We start from the raw sequence: 19,734 nt of genomic DNA on the forward strand, positions 1-19,734 counted from the left end.
TTAGTAAAGCCTACACTAATTCCAAAACCCAGCTGACCATTCTGAACATACACTTCATTAGGTACACCTCTAGACCTGCTTGTTAATGCAAATAATCTAATCAGCCAATCGTGACACAACAATTCAATGTATAAAAGCATGCAGACATGGTCAAGAGGTTCAGTTGCTGTTCAGACCAAACACCACAATGGGGAAGAAATGTGATCTAAGTGACTGACGGTGGAATGATTGTTAGTGGCAGACGGGGTGGTCTGAGCATCTCAGAAATTGCTGACCTTTCTGGGATTTTCACACACAACAGCCTCTAGAGTTTATGGAGAATGGTGCAAAAAGCAAAAAACCCAGTGAGCGGAAGTTCTTTGGGCAAAAAAAGCCTTATTAATGAGTTCAGAGGAGAAGTGACAGACTGGTTCAAGCTGACACAAAAGTGATAGTAACTCAAATAATCACACATTACAACAGTGGTGCACAGATGAGCATCTCTGAACACAAAACACATCGAACCTTGAATTGGATGGGCTACAGCAGCAGAAGACCATGAACATACATTCATTGGCCACTTCATTAGGTAGAGGAGTTAACTAATAAAGTGGCCACTGAGTGTATACAGAAGTACACTACTATAATAAAATGCTGTAAGTATAACACCAAATGCCAAAGCTGAGATATTCTATTTCAACAATGTGCTTAAATGATTAAGTAAAGTGTAGCAGCACAGCTTTGGACCAGGAAAATCAGAATGGACAGATACTGCTCTTATTAAATGAGGCTACTCATATGAAGTAAAGGCAATAGAAAACCATTTTTCCTGCATATTGAACCACTCAAAAGTCAAAGATGCAATTAACTGCCAACAGACATAATAAAAAGTTCTGACTTCAAACATCAATGCTGCTTCCATGGTACTTCAGCTCCACCTATAGCAGAGCAGTGGAACTGCACCACATTGTACACCAACTATTTAAAATTCATTGTTCAGGGCTTAGTACCTGTGCCAGAACTTTGAAAGAGGCATCCAATCAGTTCCACACCGTTCTTTTCTCCACAGCCTACAAAATTTCCATATATAGCTACATTTTTATAAAGGTTCATTCCAGTTAACAATAACAAGCCAATGAAGAGGGGAGGAGTGGCCAATTGGCCAGTAAATGCTCCTCCATAGGCATTGCCCTTTCTTTCCTGGGATCTGCTGAGGTCCCCTTTTTCAGTCAATATCTGAAGCACAATTAGCTGTTTCTCATGAGCATTTATTTATGAAGATTTATTTATCACATGTACATTGAAACATGCAGTGAAAAGTAGAATTCACGTTAACAACTAACTCACCCCAGTAGGCACTGGAGGCAGCCCTCAAGTGTCACCCCACCACATTCTGACACCAAAGTAGCATACCCACAACACTCAGCAGAACAATACAAAACATAATGAGATAGAACATACCAAGTGACAAGGCATCAACAACAAAACAGTGTCATAGCGACAAAGGGCACTACAGCACAGAAACGGGTCCTACAGCCCATCTAGTTTGTGCCAAACTGTTACAATGCCTAGTCCCATTGACCCGCACCTGGACCATAGCCCATCCGTGTACTTCTCAAAACTTCTCCTAAATGTTGCAACCAAAGTTACAAGTTTGTTAATTTTTTCTTCATGTGGGCGGGCTATTCAGCTGCTAGGTTCCCCATACTGGTTAGGAGGGAGAAGGGGAAGAGTCAGGTACTAGGGAGTACCCCAGTGGCTGTGCCCCTTGACAATAAGTACTCCTGTTTGAGTACTATGGGGGGGGGACAGCTTACCTGGGGGAAACAACACTGGCCGTGCCTCCGGCACAGAGTACAACCCTGTAGCTCAAAAGGGTAGGGATAGGAAGAGGAGGGCAGAAGTAATAGGGGACTCAATAGTTAGGGGGTCAGATGGGCGATCCTGTGGACGCAGTCAGGAGACCCGGATGGTAGTTTGCCTCCCTGGTACCAGGGTCCGGGATGTTTCTGATCGCGTCCAAGATATCCTTAAGTAGGAGGGTGAGCAGCCAGAGGTCATGGTACATATAGGTACCAATGACATAGGTAGGAAAAGGGAAGAGGCCCTGAAAGGAGAAAATAGGGAGTTAGGAAGGGAGTTGAAGAGAAGGACCGCAAAGGTAGTAATTTCGGGATTACTGCCTGTGCCACGCGACAGTAACAGTAGGAATGGAATGAGGTGGAGGATAAATGCGTGGCTGAGGGATTGGAGCAGGGGGCAGGGATTCAAGTTTCTGGATCATTGGGACCTTTTTTGGCGCAGGCGTGACCTGTACAAAAAGGACAGGTTACACTTGCATCCTAGGGGGGCCAATATCCTGGCAGGGAGATTTGCGAAGGCTACTGGGGAGACTTTAAACTAGAATGGTTGGGGGGTGGGAATCAAATTGAAGAGACTAGGAGAGAGGAGGTTAGTTCACAAATAGAGAAAGCTAGTAGACAGTGTTTGAGGGAGGATAGGCAGGATACAGAGAACAGGAGCATTCAGACCGAAGATGTAGGGGAGAAGGAAGAAAAAGATTACAAAGTTGTTTGCACCATTAGGGATAAACAGAGAGTAAGAGATGGAGAGTTTCTTAAATGCATCTATTTTAATGCTAGGAGCATTGTAAGAAAGGTGGATGAGCTTAGAGCATGGATTGATATCTGGAAATATGATGTTGTAGCTATTAGTGAAACATGGTTGCAGAAGGAGTGTGATTGGCAACTAAATATTCCTGGATTTCGTTGCTTCAGGTGTAATAGAATCGGAGGGGCAAGAGGGGGAGGTGTTGCATTGCTTGTCAGAGAAAATCTTACAGTGATGCCTTGGCAGGATAGATTAGAGGACTCGTCTAGGAAGGCTACTTGGGAAGAACTGAGGAATGGGAAAGGTCTAGTAACGCATATAGGGGTGTATTATAGACCACCTAAAGGGGAGTGAGAATTGGAGGAGCAAATTTGTAAAGAGATAGCAGATATTTCTAGTAAGCACAAGGTTGTGATTATGGGAGATTTTAATTTTCCACACACAGACTGGGAAACCCATTCTGTAAAAGGGCTGGATGGTTTGGAGTTTGTAAAATGTGTGCAAGATAGTTTTCTGCAGCAATACAAAGAGGTACCAAGTAGAGAAGGGGCAGTGTTGGATCTTCTGTTAGGGAATGAGATAGGTCAGGTGACGGAGGTATGTGTTGGGGAGCACTTCGGGTCCAGTGATCACAATGCCATTAGTTTCAATATAATTATGGAGAAGGATAGGACTGGACCCAGGGTTGAGATTTTTGATTAGAGAAAGGCTAACTTTGAGGAGATGTGAAAGAATTTAGGAGGAGTGGATTGGGACAATTTGTTCTATGGGAAGGATGTAATAGAGAAATGGAGGTCATTTAAAGGTGGAATTTTGAGGGTACAGAATCTTTATGTTCCTGTTAGGTTGAAAGGAAAGGTAACAAGTTTGAGAGAGCCATGGTTTTAAAGGGATATTGGAAACTTGGTTCAGAAAAAGAGAGATATGTATAATAAATATAGGCAGCTTGGAGTAAATGAGGTGCTCGAGGAATATAAAGAATGTAAAAAGAATCTTAAGAAAGAAATTAGAAAAGCTAAAAGAAGATATGAGGTTGCTTTGGCAAGTAAGGTGAAAATAAATCCAGAGGGTTCTACCATTACATTAATAGCAAAAGGATAGTGAGGGATAAAATTGGACCCTTAGAGAATCAGAGTGGACGGCCATGTGCGGAGGCAAAAGAGATGGGGCAGATTTTGAACAATTTCTTTTCTTCGGTATTCACTAAGGAGGATATTGAATTGTGTAAGGTAAAGGAAACAAGTAGGGTAGTTATGGAAACTATGACGATTAAAAAGAAAGTACTGGCGTTTTTAAGGAATATAAAAGTGGATAAGTCTCTGGTCCAGACAGGATATTCCCTAGGACCTTGAGGGAAGTTAGTGTGGAAATAGCACCAGTTCTGACAGAAATATTTCAAATGTCATTAGAAACGGGGATGGCGCCGGAGGACTGGCGTATTGCTCATGTTGTTCCATTGTTTAAAAAGGGTTCTAAGGGTAAACCTAGCAATTATCGGCCTGTGAGTTTGACGTCAGTGGTGGATAAATTGATGGAAATTATTCTTAGAGATGGTATATATAATTATCTGGATAGACAGGGTCTGATTAGGAACAGTCAACATGGATTTGTGCGTGGAAGGTCATGTTTGACAAATCTTATTGAATTTTTTTTGAAGAGGTTACTAGGAAAGTTGACGAGGGTAAAGCGGTGGATGTTGTCTATATGGACTTCAGTAAGGCCTTTGACAAGGTTCCACACGGAAGGTTAGTTAGGAAGGTTCAATCGTTAGGTATTAATATTGTAGTAAAATGAATTCAGCAGTGGCTGCATGGGAGACGCCGGAGAGTAGTGGTGGATAACTATTTGTCAGATTGGAGGCCGGTGTCTAGTGGTGCGCCTCAGGAATCTGTACTGGGTCCAGTGTTGTTTGTCATATATATTAATGATCTGGATGATGGGGTGGTAAATTGGATTAGTAAGTATGCAGATGATACTAAGATAGGTGGAGTTGTGGATAATGAAGTAGGTTTTCAAAGCTTGCAGACAGATTTAGGCCAGTTAGAAGAGTGGGCTGAAAGATGGCAGATGGAGTTTAATGCTGATAAATGTGAGGTGCTACATTTTGGTAGGACTAATCAAAATAGGACATACATGGTAAATGTTAGGGCATTGAAGAATGCAGTAGAACAGAGGGATCTAGGAATAATGGTGCATAGTTCCCTGAAGGTGGAATCTCATGTGAATAGGGTGGTGAAGAAAGCTTTTAGTATGCTGGCCTTTATAAATCAGAGCACTGAGTACAGGAGTTGGGATGTAATGTTGAAATTGTACAAGGCATTGGTGAGGCCAAATTTGGAGTATTGTATACAGTTCAGGTCACCGGATTATAGGAAAGATGTCAACAAAATTTAGAGAGTATAGAGAAGATTTACTAGACTGTTTCCTGGGTTTCATCCCCTAAGTTACAGAGAAAGGTTGAACAAGTTGGGCCTTTATTCTTTGGAGTGTAGAAGGTTGAGGGGGGACTTGATAGAGGTATTTAAAATTATGAGGGGGATAGATAGAGTTGACGTGGATAGGCTTTTTCCATTGAGAGTGGGGGAGATTCAAACAAGAGGACATGTTGAGAGTTAAAGGACAAAAGTTTAGGGGTAACATGAGGGGGAACTTCTTTACTCAGAGAGTGGTAGCTGTGTGGAACGAGCTTCCAGCAGAAGTGGTTGAGGCAGGTTCGATATTGTCATTTAAAGTTAAATTGGATAGCAATATGGACAGGAAAGGAAAGGAGGGTTATTGGCTGAGTGCAGGTCAGTGGGACTAGGTGAGAGTAAGAGTTCGGCACGGACTAGAAGGGCCGAGATGGCCTGTTTCCATGCTGTAATTGTTATACGGTTATAACTATCAGACAAGGGAAATAAAGATGTACGGTTAGGGTTAGGGTGAGTGAGTTGTGAGTATGCTATGTTGGCACCAAAAAGCATGATGACACTTGTTGGTTGCCCAGCACAACCCTCATGAACAACACACTTCATAGTAGGTTTCAATGTACATGTGATAAATAAAGCTAATCTTTAATCTTTACATCTTCCATTCCCTTGGCTAACAAGGGTTAATTCTGAACTGATCTGGGATTAAAGTTGGGATCTTCTGGGTCATCTTAGCCGAGTTGAACAAATCAGTCACCAGCTACACACTAACTGGATCTGTTAACAATACTGTGCTAGAGTATGAAAGACAAGGCAACTGTTGTGCAGGGCCGTTCTAGCAATTCTTTACTGAAAATCAATTGAAAACAGAACGCAATAATGTCAGAAAGCACTAGACACACATGCAGTGCCACACTATCACCATGGATACTCCATCAACAAGTAGCTATCCAAATAACACTGTATCCAAATTTAACTTAAAGAGCATTTATTGCCAGCTTACCAAATGTCTCCTTCGCAACTTCCAAGTCTGCCTGCTCCTGTAGCTTCGCTAGTCGAAGTTTCTCTGCTAGTTGTTCCTCTGTAGAGAGCACGGGTGGTTCCTGCGCTTTTAACGACTTAAGAAAGATGTTAGACTGCTATAATATGAAGTGCCTACAGTAACATCAGCAAACTGATCAGCTAAATTCTTACTTTCCCACATTATTGTACATATTCTAATTTCTTTTACTCTTGGGACAGAAGGCAGCACCTTTTGCCCACCCCTAGCTATATCCGCGGGGGGGTGGGGATGGATAGCTTTTGTGAACCGCTGATTGAGAGCCTAAGGTGCAGCACGTTAGGCCAAGGACACTTGAGCGTCAGCAGGGTTGCTGTTATGCTGGAGTCCAGTATGGACCTAAACTGGTTAAAGACGTTAAGCAACACAGACAAATTACTGGAGAAACTCAGCAGGCCAGGCAGCAAAAAAGAAAACGAGTACAGTCCATGTTCTGGGCAGAGACCCTCCATCAGGACTGGAAAGGAAGGGGAGAAGTCAGAGTAAGAAGGTGGGGGGGGGGTGGGGAGTTTTGGAGAAGGGTCAACCTGATAGGAGATGAGGGAAGACCATGGAAGAAAGAGAAGGGGAAAGAGTACCAGAGGGAGGTGATGGGGAGGAAGTAAGGTGAGAGAGGGAAATGGGAATGGGTAATTGGGGAGCAGGAGGGGTCATTACTGGAATTTTGAGAAATCCATATTCATGGGTGGAGGTTATCCAAAGGCTATACAAGGTGTTGTTCCTCCAACTTGAGTGTTGCCTCAACACAGCAGTAGAGGCGGCCACGGACTGACAAGTCAGAATGGGAATGGGTAGAATTAAAATGGGTGGCCATTAGGAGATCCCGCTTTTCACGGTGGACAAAGCGAAGGTGCTCAGCAAACTGGTCACCCAATCTACGTCGGGTCTCACGGATATTCAGGCGGCCACTCCAGGAGCACCAGATACAATAGATGACCCCAATAGACTCCACAAATGAAGTGTCGCTTCACCTGGAAGGACTGTTTGGGATCCTGAATGGTCGTGAGGGAGGAGGTGTAGGGGCAGGTGCAGCACTTGCTCTGCTTTCATGGATAAATACTCGGAGGGAGATCAGTGGGGAGGGACAAGTGGACAAGGGAGTCGCATAGGAAGTGATCCCTGTGGAAAGTGGAAAGTGGTGTGGTGGGGGTGCGGGAGAAAAATGCGCTTGGTGTGGGATCTCGTTAGAGATGACGCAAGTTATAGAAAATTATGTGCTGGACGCAGAAGCTGAGGGGTGGTAGGTGAGGTCAAAAGGAACCTTATCCTTGGTGTGGCGGCAGCAGGATGGGTGAGGGTAGATGTGCACGAAGTGGAAGAGATGCAGGTGAGGGCAACGTTGATGGTGAAGGAAGGGAAGCCCCTTTCTTTGAAGAAGTAGGACATGTCAGTTATTCTGACATGAAAAGCCTCCAACCTTGACAGCAGATGCGCCGGAGACTGGAGGAACTGAGAGAAGGGGATAGCATTTTTACAAGTGACAAAGTAGGAAGAGGTAATCACATAAATTCAATGACTCTCACAGCTATCCAGACTATAGCTCTTCCCATCCTGCAAGATTTTTGGGGGTCATCTACTGTATGCAATGTTCCCGTTGTGGCCTCCTGTACGTCGGTAAGATCCAACGTAGATTGGGAGACCGCTTCACCGAGCACATTCACTCCGTCCATCACATAAAGCAAGCTTTCCAGTGGCTGCCCATTTCAATTCTACCTCCCATTCCCATTCTGACATGTCAGTCCATGCCCTCCTCTACTGCCAGGACGAGACCACTTCAGGTTGGAAGAGCAACACCTTATATTTCATCTAGGTGGCCTCCAACCTCTTGGCATGAACACCAATTTCTCAAACTTCTGGTAATTGCCCCCATCCTCTCCTTCACAATTCCTGTTTCCCTCTCTCACCTTCCTACCTATCATCTCCCTCTGGTGCTCCTCCCCCTTCCCTTTCTCCCATGGTCTTCTGCCCTGTCCTACCAGATTCATACTTCACCAGCCCTTTATCTCCTTCACTTCCCAGGTCTACTTCATCCCCTCCTCCTAATTTCACCTATCACCTACCATCTTGAACTTCTTCCTTCCCTCCCTCCCACCTTCTTACTCTGACTTTTCCCCCCTTCCTTTCCAACTCTGAAGGTGGTATCGGCCCAAAATGTCAACTGTTTACTCTTGTTAGCTGCTGCCTGGCCTGCTGAGTTAATCTTATAAATTATGTGTTTTGTTTTTGATTTCCAGCATATGCAGATTTTCTCGTGATTGGGTAAAGATGTTTCTTTCTAAAGAATGCTAGTGAATCAGTTGTTTTTCCCCCAGCAATCCAATACCTTCATTGTCACTTGTATGGACAACAGCTTTAAAGCAATGCATACAAAATGCTGGAGGAACTCAGCAGATCAGGTAGTATCTGTGGAGAGGAATAAACAGTTGATGTTTCAGACCAAGACCCTTCACCAGAACTGGAAAAAAAGGGAAGAAGCCATAATAAGGTGGGGGGAGGGGAAGGAGTATACGTTGGCAAGTGACAGGTAAAACCAGGTGAGAGGAAAGGTGTCCAATCACAAACAAGAGAAAATCTGCAGATGTTGGAAATCCAAGCAACACACACAAAATGCTGCAGGCCAGGCAGCATCTATGGAAAAGAGTAAATAGCTGATGTTTCATGCCAAGACCCTTCATCAGGGCTGATGAAGGGTCTCGGCCTGAATTGCATTGAGAGGAAAAGTGGGTGGTGGAGAAAGAGGCAATCAGTTGCAAAACAGCCGTATAGGGATTAGCTTTCAATGACTCCTAAACCTTTAGGAAAAGGTAGCTCAGAAAGATGTGAAGCATTTTCCCTGGGGCAAATCCTCTACTGATATTCTTCCCTACTACTGAAAATGGGCTTTTGATTCAACAAGATGGGAAATTTATAATACCATAAAACTTGTATGACAATATAGAGGGACAACAAACCTTTATCCCTAATGGACCGAGAACCTATGAACACTATCGCACCTTTTGCACTTATTTTTTTATTTTTCTTATTGTAACTTAGTCATTTTTTTTACATATTTGGCACTGCTGCTGCAAAACAATAAATTTCCACGACATACGTCAGCGGTAATAAATCTAATTATCATTCAAAACAGTTATCAAATAGTACAAATTATTCCCTCAAAGAAAGCAAGGACTGAATGAAGAAGGTAAGTCCACCCAGCTACACAGCATGGTAAACCCACACCTGTTCCTGGATGGACTGTCCAATTAGAAATCCCCAAATTTACACATGTAAGAGGTAGTGGTACAACATGTCTGCATTCACCATTTGTGTTAAAAATATGGCATCAAATTTTAATAACTGTAATGACCCACGGGGACTGAATTATCACTGCAGTGTGGCCTAAATACCAATGCAGTGATGTTGACCTGAGATCAGCTAACATATAACTTATGTACAGTAAAAAAACACAGAAGCCAGTAATATAGGCCCCATGATGATAAAACAAACCACCCATCCTCAATGCCACATTACATCTGCAACACAGTGAGTAATTGTTTCAGTTAAATCTCTCTTAAGCATTCCCCAACTTGCAAGGGCGGGGTTAAGAGTTTTCAGCCACAGTGCACATCCTGACTGCTCCCCGTTGACTCCACAATTTTGCCAATGCTGAACGCTACAGCAGGTCTTTATAGTATCCATATCCTTTAGGATACAGTTCCCCAGCAGAGCCCTCTGCTGGTGGAGATGATTGCAAACGTTTCACCCAGTAAAGAAACAGCAACTTACATTTTTTAGCGCTGCAGCTTTCTTCTTTTGTTGCCTCTCTTTCTCCTCCTTCTCTTTAATCCTGTCACTTAATTTCTTCTTTTCTGAAACCTTGACTTCTGTGATAAGAATTTGAGAAAGATCAGCACCGTAGGTGGTGACAGGACAAGGTATCATTTTATTAGTGATGAGTAAAGATGATGTAATTAGCTTTGCAATTTCACACCCATCTGCAATATTACATCCACTGCAGGCCAAACGGTTGACTTCAGCTTTAATTCTTAATTTGTTCTTAATCTCTCTGATACTCACACAACTGACCTATATTTGTGAATAGTCCTGACCAGAAAGCTTCAAAATCTTCAAAAGGACATCTTCAAAAGATGGTGCCTCAAGAAGGCAGCATCCATCATTAAGGCCATCTGGGGCACGGCCGCTTCTCATTACTTCCACCATGGAGGAGGTACAGGAGCCTTAAGATGCACACTCAATAATTCGGAATTAGCTTCTTCCCTTCTGCCATCAGATTCCTGAACCCATGATCATTAACATTACCTCGTTATTCCCTATTTTTGGCGCGATTTGAGCAATTTATAGTAATGTTATGTCTGTGCTGTACTGCCGCCACAGAACAAATTTCAAGCCATACAAGTTGTTGATAATAAAGCTTATTCCAATGCACTCAACTTTCAGTTCAGTAAGGGAAGCAAAAATAATTGAGGTCCCCGTGCACAGAACAAAATAAGCATCCTAACACTGTTCAAAGTTCAAATTGATTAATTCAAAGGTTAAAAGTTTATTTTTGTATTTGCACAGTTTTTGTCTTTTTGCTCATTGGTTGTCTATCCTGTTGCGTGCAGTCTTTCATTGACTATATTATGGTTATTCATTATTTTAATGGGTTCTATTATACTTCTTTATTCTGTGGCTGCTTGTGAGGAGACAAATCTCAAGGTTGTATGAAGCATGAACTTTGAAAAGCCAATTATAGCATTTGCTGGAAATCTGAAAAGAGCTGGAAATACTCAGCAAGTCAAACAGCACCCTATAGACTCAGTATCAACCTATGGACTCATTTTCGAACACTGATCTCACGTTCTTCAAATTTACTGCTGAATTATTTATTATTACTATTTCTTTCTTTGGTATTTGCACAGTTTGTCGTCCATTTTGCACTCGTCCACCGTGCTGGGTGCAGTCTTTCATTGATTCTATTATGGTTACTGGAATTATTGAGTATGAAAATGAATCTCAGGGTTGTATATGGTAACATATATGTATTTGGTAATAAATTTACTTTGAATTTAGAGCATCCTTACAGGGATAAACAGAGTTAATACTACAGCCCAGAAGCAGTTCCTCCTTACACAAAAACACAAGGCATTTTGAATATTTCCAGCATTTTTTGATTTAGGTTTCAAATGTATATTCTAATGACCAAAGGCTTTAATGCTTGAGCAAGTCTGAAATATCAAGTCAGGCCTTATATTATCTGCAACACACATCAAAGTTGCTGGTGAACGCAGCAGGCCAGGCAGCATCTCTAAGAAGAGGTACAGTCGACGTGTCAGGCCGAGATCCTTTGTCAGGACTTGACTTTGTCATGTTAGGCAAAGGAAATGTTTGTCATGCTTTGCCTAACATGACAAAGTCAAGTCCTGACGAAGGGTCTCGGCCTTACACGTCGACTGTACCTCTTCCTAGAGATGCTGCCTGGCCTGCTGTGTTCACCAGCAACTTTGATGTGTGTTGCTTGAATTTCTAGCATCTGCAGAATTCCTGTTGTTTGCTTATATTATCTGATTAGATTGGGTCCTAAACTTCTGGTGCAAAGAGCGGCAAGGCAAATTTCAATCATGAAACACAGGACCTGCCACAAGTAGATGGAAAACAACTAAAAGAGGGGAAAACAGCGGAAGTTTAAGAGTGAGATAGCAAGGAAGCTGGCTAGGCAAGGAATCTTCAGAGAGTTTCACAGTATCATTGTCCACAATACGGTACCAGAAAATCATAAAGACTATAATACATTAGAACAGAATAAGGCCATTCGACTTAAGAGTCTGCTCCGTCATTCCATTAGGGCTGATTTATTATCCCTTTCAACCTTATTCTCTTACCTTCGCCCTGCAACCTTTGACACCCATACTAATCAAAAATCTATCAACCTCCACTTTAAATATACCCAATGCCTCGGCTTCCACAGCCATCTGAAGCAATGAATTCCAAGATTCACTACTTTCTGACTAAAGAAATTCCTCCTCATCTCTGTTCAAAAGGAACATTGTATTCTGAGGCTGTGCTCTCTGGTCCTAGACTCTCCCATTATTGGAAACACACTCTCCATGTCCACTCTAAGCCTTTCAATATTCAGTAGGTTTCAATGAAATCACCCCTTACCCCTTACTTTTAAACTCCAGAGAGTACAGGCCAGAGCCGTCAATTTTTTAGTGCTCCTTATAGTTAATGCTTTCATTTCTATTCCTGTGAACCTCCCCTGGATGCTCTCCAATGCCAGTAATGTATACATCTTTTCTTAGACATGGGGCCCAAAACTGCTCACAATACTCAACAAGACTGAAGCATAGTTAATGTTGTCCTTTTGTAGTTCAAAATGAGGCCAGGGACAAGCCAGCAAACTATAGGGCAGTGGGCCTGGTATCAGTGGTTGAGAAGGTGTCAGAGAAGATTGAGAAACAGGATTTGTGTTCACTTGGAAAGGCAGGGGCTGATTAGCAGTTTAGGAGTCAGCATGATTTTCAGTGGGGGGAGAATCATGTCGCACAAACCCGACTGAAAATTGCAACTAAGAAAATTCATGAAAGCCAGGGCATTAAATATGTTTTACATGGACCTTAGTAAAGCTTTGAACAAGGTCCCACATGGTAGACTAGTCCTAAAGGTTACGGCACAAGAGATCTGAGGCATGCTGGCAAACTGGATCTAAAACTGGTTTGATGATAGGAGGAAAAGAAGATGGCGGCACACGCAGCTTGCAGCAGCCACTCCGGTGGTGATGTCTGTTATTTGTAAAGTAGGGTGCCGTGCACAATGCTGATTTGATGGAGACGGACGTGAGATCACGGAGGAACATCTGGAGAAACTTCTGAAATGCCTGTTTCACTGCTGCTGCTTCTGTGTGGTCCAGAATCTCCGGAGGGGAAGGCCCCAGCGTCCTCGGCTTTGCCTGTTGCTCAGCGGCCGGGGTGAGGTCGAAGCACTCGGCAGAGGATGGTGCTCAGAGAGGCTGTATCGAAGGGGCTGGTCAGAGGCTCGAAGTTTTCAGACGGACTCAGTCGGCTGCGGTCCGGTGCTTCCAATGCATCAGCAAGTTGTCGGCGCTTGGAGGTTCATGGCAGGGAGAGTTTCTCCCTTCTGCTGTCTGCGTTAGATGATGAGTCGATCAGGATCTTGAGACTTTTTTTTGTTAACCGTGGCCATGGTCTGCTCTTTATCAAGTTATGGTATTGCTTTGCATTGTTGTACCTATATGTTATAATTATGTGGTTTTGTCAGTTTTAGTTCTGGTTTGTCCTTTTTTTTGCGATATCATTCTGGAGGAACATTGTATCATTTTTTAATGCATGCATTTCTAAATGACAATAAACGAGGACTGAGTGTCCTCATAATCTAAATCTAAATGATAGGAGGCAGAGTTGTGGTGCAAGGGTGTTTTTCTGACTGGTGTACGACAGAGACTAACATTCAACAAGTACTCACTGTCTATATTATGAGCAAAAGACTTGGATGAGAATCTACATGAAATGCTGTCACAGGAAAGCAGCGTCCCTCACCAACATCCACAACTACCAGGACATGCTTTCTTCTTGTTGCTGCCGTAAGGAAGAAGGAAAAGCTACAGGAGCCTCAGAACTCACCCCACCAAGTTTGTACAGTTATTAACCCCCAACCATCAGGCTCTTAACCAAAGGGGGCAACTTCACTTGTTCCATCATTGAAATGTTCCCACAACCAATGAACTCACTTTCAATGACTCTTCACCTCATGTTTTTGATATTTATTGCTTATTTTTTATTATTATTATTTCTTTTTGTATTTGCAGTTTGTTGTCTTCTGCATGCTGGTTAAATGCCCAAGTTGGGTGGTCTTTCATTGATTCTGTTATACTTATTATTCTATAGATTTATTGAGTATGCCTACCAGAAAATGAATCTCAGGGTTGTGTAAATGGTGACATATATGTACTTCGATAAATTTACTTTGTATTTTGAACGTGGTCTGATTAGAAAGCTTGCAGGCAACACAAATATTAGTGGAGGCTTAAATTGTGAAGAAGGTTGTCCAAGGATACAGTGGAACATAGGTCATCTAGAAAGCCAGGCAGAGCAGCTTCAAATGGAACGTAATCCTAGGTCTGTGAGTAATGCATTTGGGAAGTCAGATTCTCCCAAAACAGAGGAAATGGTGGGAGCATTAGAGGGACCTTGGAATGCAAGTCCATAGCTCCCTGAAAGTGCTATCATACATGGATGGGGCAGAGAAGAAGGCATTTAATATACCTACTTTCACAGGCCAAGGAATTGACATCAACTTGAATCTGTATAAACACTGATTGGAATGCATTTGGTTCACTATGTAGTTCAGGCCACTACACTACAGGAAGCATGTGATAACAAGAGTGCAAAAGAGATTCACCAGGATCTTATCTGGAATGTAGTTACAAAAAGAAATTAGACAGGTTGGGTTCATTCTCAGTGGAATGAAGGATAACCCCAGAGGGCTATAAAATTCTGAGGAACACAAGATAGAATAAATAGCCAGAGCTTTTTTGCCCCCATCCCCACCCCAGAGCAAAGAAGTGTAGAACTGCAGAGCCAGGTTGAAGGCGAGAGTGGAGAATATAAAGGAGATGTGCTTATCACATAGGATAGTGGATATCTGGAAAGTTGACAAATATGATTGAAATGTTTAATAGACGTTTGAACAAATCCTTGGATTGGAAAGGTGTAGAGGAATACTAGTCTAAAGCAGACAAGTACGATGAGCGTAATTGGTACCATGGTTGACATGGATGAGGTGGGCTGATATGGCCTAGTTTTGTATTGAATGATTTTCTGAACTTTTTAAAAACAAAATGCAGCTCCCCATCTAGTCATAATTATAAAGCAATCTTCATTCTTACCTGGCTTGACTGGTGGCTTCTTTTCCTCCTCATCATCGTCCCAGTTGTCCTATGGAAATAAACACAACTTAAAGAACTATTCTTTGATGCAACAACTTCCAGCCATAAATGTGACAAACTGTTCTGAGATGCTTTGCTGCATTTTATCAAATAAAATTTGACAATAACTCATACCAAAAACACCCTAGAATAGACGTAACTACAGCTTTGCACAGAGGGCAAATCTCTTCGAGAAACTGGGTCCCTTAAAGAAACATTAAATCTTTTAAATCCTTGAAAACTTTACCAGTAGCATATTATTAAGGCATTCAGCTCTGAAATCCAGAAAGTCACAGCTCAACCCTCAGTCAATGATCTGATCTCAAGACAGCCACTTTGCTGGGATTAGAGAGGAACAGACCATTCCCAGTCTTCTGCTAAAAGCTCAGTAAACTGTACGCAAGAACGCTAATGAGAATGGATTCAGACTTTTCTGTATCCTCTGGACATTCACACAAGAATTCACCACACCTGTTAAGATACTAAAAGTCTTTCTGATCAGCAAAACGACTGTATGTGAACTGTGGTGTGGAAGTTGATGGAAACTTAATATTACATAGAACATAGAATAGTACAGCACAGTACAGGTTCTCCGGCCCACAATGTTGTGCCGACCCTCAAACCCTGCCTCCCATATAAGCCCCCACCTTAAGTTCCTCCATATACCTGTCTAGCAGTCTCTTAAACTTCACTAGTGTATCTGCCTCCACCACTGACTCAGGCAGTGCATTCCACGCACCAACCACTCTCTGAGTAAAAAACCTTCCTCTAATATCCCCCTTGAACTTCCCACCCCTTACCTTAAAGCCATGTCCTCTTGTACTGATCAGTGGTGCCCTGGGGAAGAGGCGCTGGCTGTCCACTCTATCTATTCCTCTTATTATCTTGTACACCTCTATCATGTCTCCTCTCATCCTCCTTCTCTCCAGAGAGTAAAGCCCTAGCTCCCTTAATCTCTGATCATAATCCATACTCTCTAAACCAGGCAGCATCCTGGTAAATCTCCTCTGTACCCTTTCCAATGCTTCCACATCCTTCCTATAGTGAGGCAACCAGAACTGGACACAATACTCCAAGTGTGGCCTAACCAGAGTTTTACAGAGCTGCATCATTACATCGCGACTCTTAAACTCTATCCCTTGACTTATGAAAGCTAACACCCCATAAGCTTTCTTAACTACCCTATCCACCTGTGAGGCAACTTTCAGGGATCTGTGGACATGTACCCCAAGATCCCTCTGCTCCTCCACACTACCAAGTATCCTGCCATTTACCTTGTACTCTGCCTTGGAGTTTGTCCTTCCAAAGTGTACCACCTCACACTTCTCTGGGTTGAACTCCATCTGCCACTTCTCATCCCACTTCTGCATCCTATCAATGTCTCTCTGCAATCTTTGACAATCCTCTACACTATCTACAACACCACCAACCTTTGTGTCGTCTGCAAACTTGCCAACCCATCCTTCTACCCCCACATCCAGGTCGTTAATAAAAATCATGAGAAGTAGAGGTCCCAGAACAGATCCTTGTGGGACACCACTAGTCACAATCCTCCAATCTGAATGTACTCCCTCCACCACCACCCTCTGCCTTCTGCAGGCAAGCCAATTCTGAATCCACCTGGCCAATCTTCCCTGGATCCCATGCCTTCTGACTTTCTGAATAAGCCTACCGTGTGGAACCTTGTCAAATGCCTTACTAAAATCCATATAGATCACATCCACTGCACTATCCTCATCTATACGCCTGGTCACCTCCTCAAAGAACTTTATCAGGCTTGTTAGACACGATCTGCCCTTCACAAAGCCATGCTGACTGTCCCCGATCAGACCATGATTCTCTAAATGCCCAGAGATCCTACCTCTAAGAATCTTTTCCAACAGCTTTCCCACCACAGACATAAGGCTCACTGGTCTATGATTACCCGGACTATCCCTACTACCTTTTTTGAACAAAGGGACAACATTCGCCTCCCTCCAATCCTCCAGTACCATTCCCGTGGACAACGAGAACATAAATATCCTAGCCAGACGCTCAGCAATCTCTTCCCTCGCCTCGTGGAGCAGCCTGGGGAATATTCCGTCAGGCCCCGAGGACTTATCTGTCCTAATGTATTTTAACAACACCAACACCTCCTGTCCCTTAATATCAACACGCTCCAGAACATCAATCTCACTTATATTGTCCTCACCATCATCAAGTTCCCTCTCATTGATGAATACCAAAGTATTCATTGAGGACCTCGCTCACTTCCACAGCCTCCAGGCATATCTTCCCACCTTTATCTCTAATCAGTCCTACCTTCACTCCTGTCATCCTTTTGTTCTTCACACAACTGAAGAATGCCTTGGGGTTTTCCTTTATCCTACTCGCCAAGGCCTTCTCATGCCCCCTTCTTGCTCTTCTCAGCCCCTTCTTAAGCTCTTCACTTGTTACCCATGGTTCCTTCACCCTACCAATCTTTATCTTCCTCACCGGGACAAATTTACCCCTAACATCCTGCAAGAGATCTCTAAACATCGACCACATGAAAAAAAAGCATGCAAAATTTACAAAAGTCAATGTAGGATGGGTGTAGCAAAATTAAAGTATGGAAAAATACATTTATTTTGGGTCTAAAACTTTCATCAAGTCACTTTCGTCATTCAATGAAAAACAAAAAAAAATACCCATAATGGAAATCTGAAATAAAAAAACAAAATGCTGGAAACACTCAGCGAATGAGGCAGCATCCACAAAAGGAAAATAAACATATCAAGTAATTTGTTCACTCTGAAGAGACTTTTACCAGAAATGTTATCTGTTTCTATTTTCACAGATGCTCCCTGACCAACTGAGATTTTTCTCAGTTTTCACTTTGTCCTTCAATGAAGTCACAATTGTTGGTGACAGCATAGTCACCAAGACAGGTAACAAATGCCATGCGCCTCTGTTGCTTAATCTCATTCCCTAAAGCTGCTGAACTTTCATCACAATTCTTAAGAAGTTTAGGAACTTGGTAACAAGAATATCAACCACTGAAATCAGCAGAATGTATCAGAGCCCGAATGCAGGTGTGTATTAACAACTCCAACTGTCAATTACATGATAATTTGATCATTAGGTTCGGACTCACTGAATCTGCAACTTTCTTTACCAAGCCACACTTCCTGCCCTTTTTGAAAAATTAAATTTAACATACAGTTAAATAGGAAAATATAGAACAATTTGAAAATAAAGTTTGTTGGAAATTCTCCCATGTAGAAGTGAGGAGTAGGGAAATATGACACAGGGGAGCAAGGTGGTAGAATATCTGCATAACTTTGATGGCCAACATGCAATAGAAACAGGCAAAAGATATCAATTAAGTATGCCTTGGTAGATATTAATTTGAAGTTCTGCTCTACTGTCAATCTCTATTGCCTCTCAAAACCATTAAATATGTAACTTGCTGCACCCTGCTCAATTTTCCCAGTAAGTGTTTGTCTCTTCCAATCAAGTATGCAAGTCCTATTGCATTACTAAAATGGGTCTCGCAGTCTAGCAGGCGAGAATTCTACCAAGTGATGGCATGGTTTACATTCTGCCACTGTCTGCAAGAAGGTTGTACATTCTCCCTATTGTCACATGAGTTTCTTCTGGGTGCACTGGTTTCCCACATTCCAAACACATGTGGCTTGGTAGGTTACCTGGTCGTGGGTGTAATCGGGTGGCACTGGTTTGTTGAGCTGGAAGAGTCTCTTTCTGTGCTGTAACTAGTCACCAATAACATTCTATACACATTGTGCTGAAGGCAATCAATACTCCCAATGCGATCTGGCTTAAACTGACATGGATAACCACACATCCAAGTGACTTAGAGCCTTCCTTTATCCACGTGTACATCTGCCATTTATTTAAAATGTCCTGCATCTAAAGGTTTCACCAGCAATCACCTCTCTTCCCAGATCTGCAATTTGCTCGCAGTGCTCCCCAAAGGCCTCCCTTCCTGATCAGCTCCTTTTTTTCTTTGTCATGTGCTTGCCATTGGAAAATTCTGCCAAAAATAGATCATCGGGCCTGGACTCAGTAGATATCTATGGCTCCCCAATTCTGGCCACTTGCGTATCTGTAATTTTTATTCTTCCTACATTGGTGCTAGCATTGCTAGCAGACAAGCGCCTAATCTCTAAACTCCCCAAAATCTCTCCTTACTGCCTTAAGACTTTCCTTAAACTCTCTCCTATTTCTTGGAGTAAGCCTTTGGTCACCTGCCTTAATATCGTATGTAATTTTAGGTTGACAATGGCCACGTGAGGCACACTGGGGCATTTTTCCTACATCAAATGAAATACGTAAATTCAAGGTGTTATCAAAATTTTCCGTCATCCTTATCCAGAGTCCCAAAACTACCACATCAATCTCCGTGTGATTCCATTAGAAACCAGTTCCCACCCTGCATTAACAACCTTGTACTTAACAAAATCCAACTTCTTTCTTACCTAACCCAAAGTCTGCTCTTCAATTAACCTATTGTGTAGCACTTTCCCAGGGTTTTAACAATCATATATATAAAACATCACACAATATAAATATAATGGGCAACCCACTCAAAATGTTCAGTCTTGAAAAATTATCATACTACATAGAAACCATTAACAGATGCTGGTCTTTGCAAAACACATACCAGGTTTTTATGGTAATTTACTTTTTATTGAATTTCATCATCAAACAAACATTTCCATAACATGTATTCCCCCTTACCAGAATATAGCTGCCCTCCTTATCTCCCATTT

General features: G+C 42.5%; 1 protein-coding gene across 1 annotated transcript in view; it reads right to left on the reverse strand.

Moving 5' to 3' along the window:
- Positions 1-19,734, reverse strand: part of LOC134355792 (eukaryotic translation initiation factor 3 subunit J-like) — a 44,461-nt gene that overhangs the window by 17,471 nt on the left and 7,256 nt on the right. The window contains exons 3-5 of the mRNA XM_063066208.1: positions 14,942-14,990; positions 9,823-9,920; positions 6,001-6,115 (exon numbers count right to left, since the gene is read on the reverse strand). Of these exons, the coding sequence (XP_062922278.1) occupies positions 6,001-6,115; positions 9,823-9,920; positions 14,942-14,990 (262 nt within the window). The remainder of the gene's footprint in view (positions 1-6,000; positions 6,116-9,822; positions 9,921-14,941; positions 14,991-19,734) is intronic.

The sequence above is a fragment of the Mobula hypostoma genome, chromosome 13 (genome assembly GCF_963921235.1).
Source record: "Mobula hypostoma chromosome 13, sMobHyp1.1, whole genome shotgun sequence".
Taxonomy (NCBI): Eukaryota; Metazoa; Chordata; class Chondrichthyes; order Myliobatiformes; family Myliobatidae; genus Mobula; species Mobula hypostoma.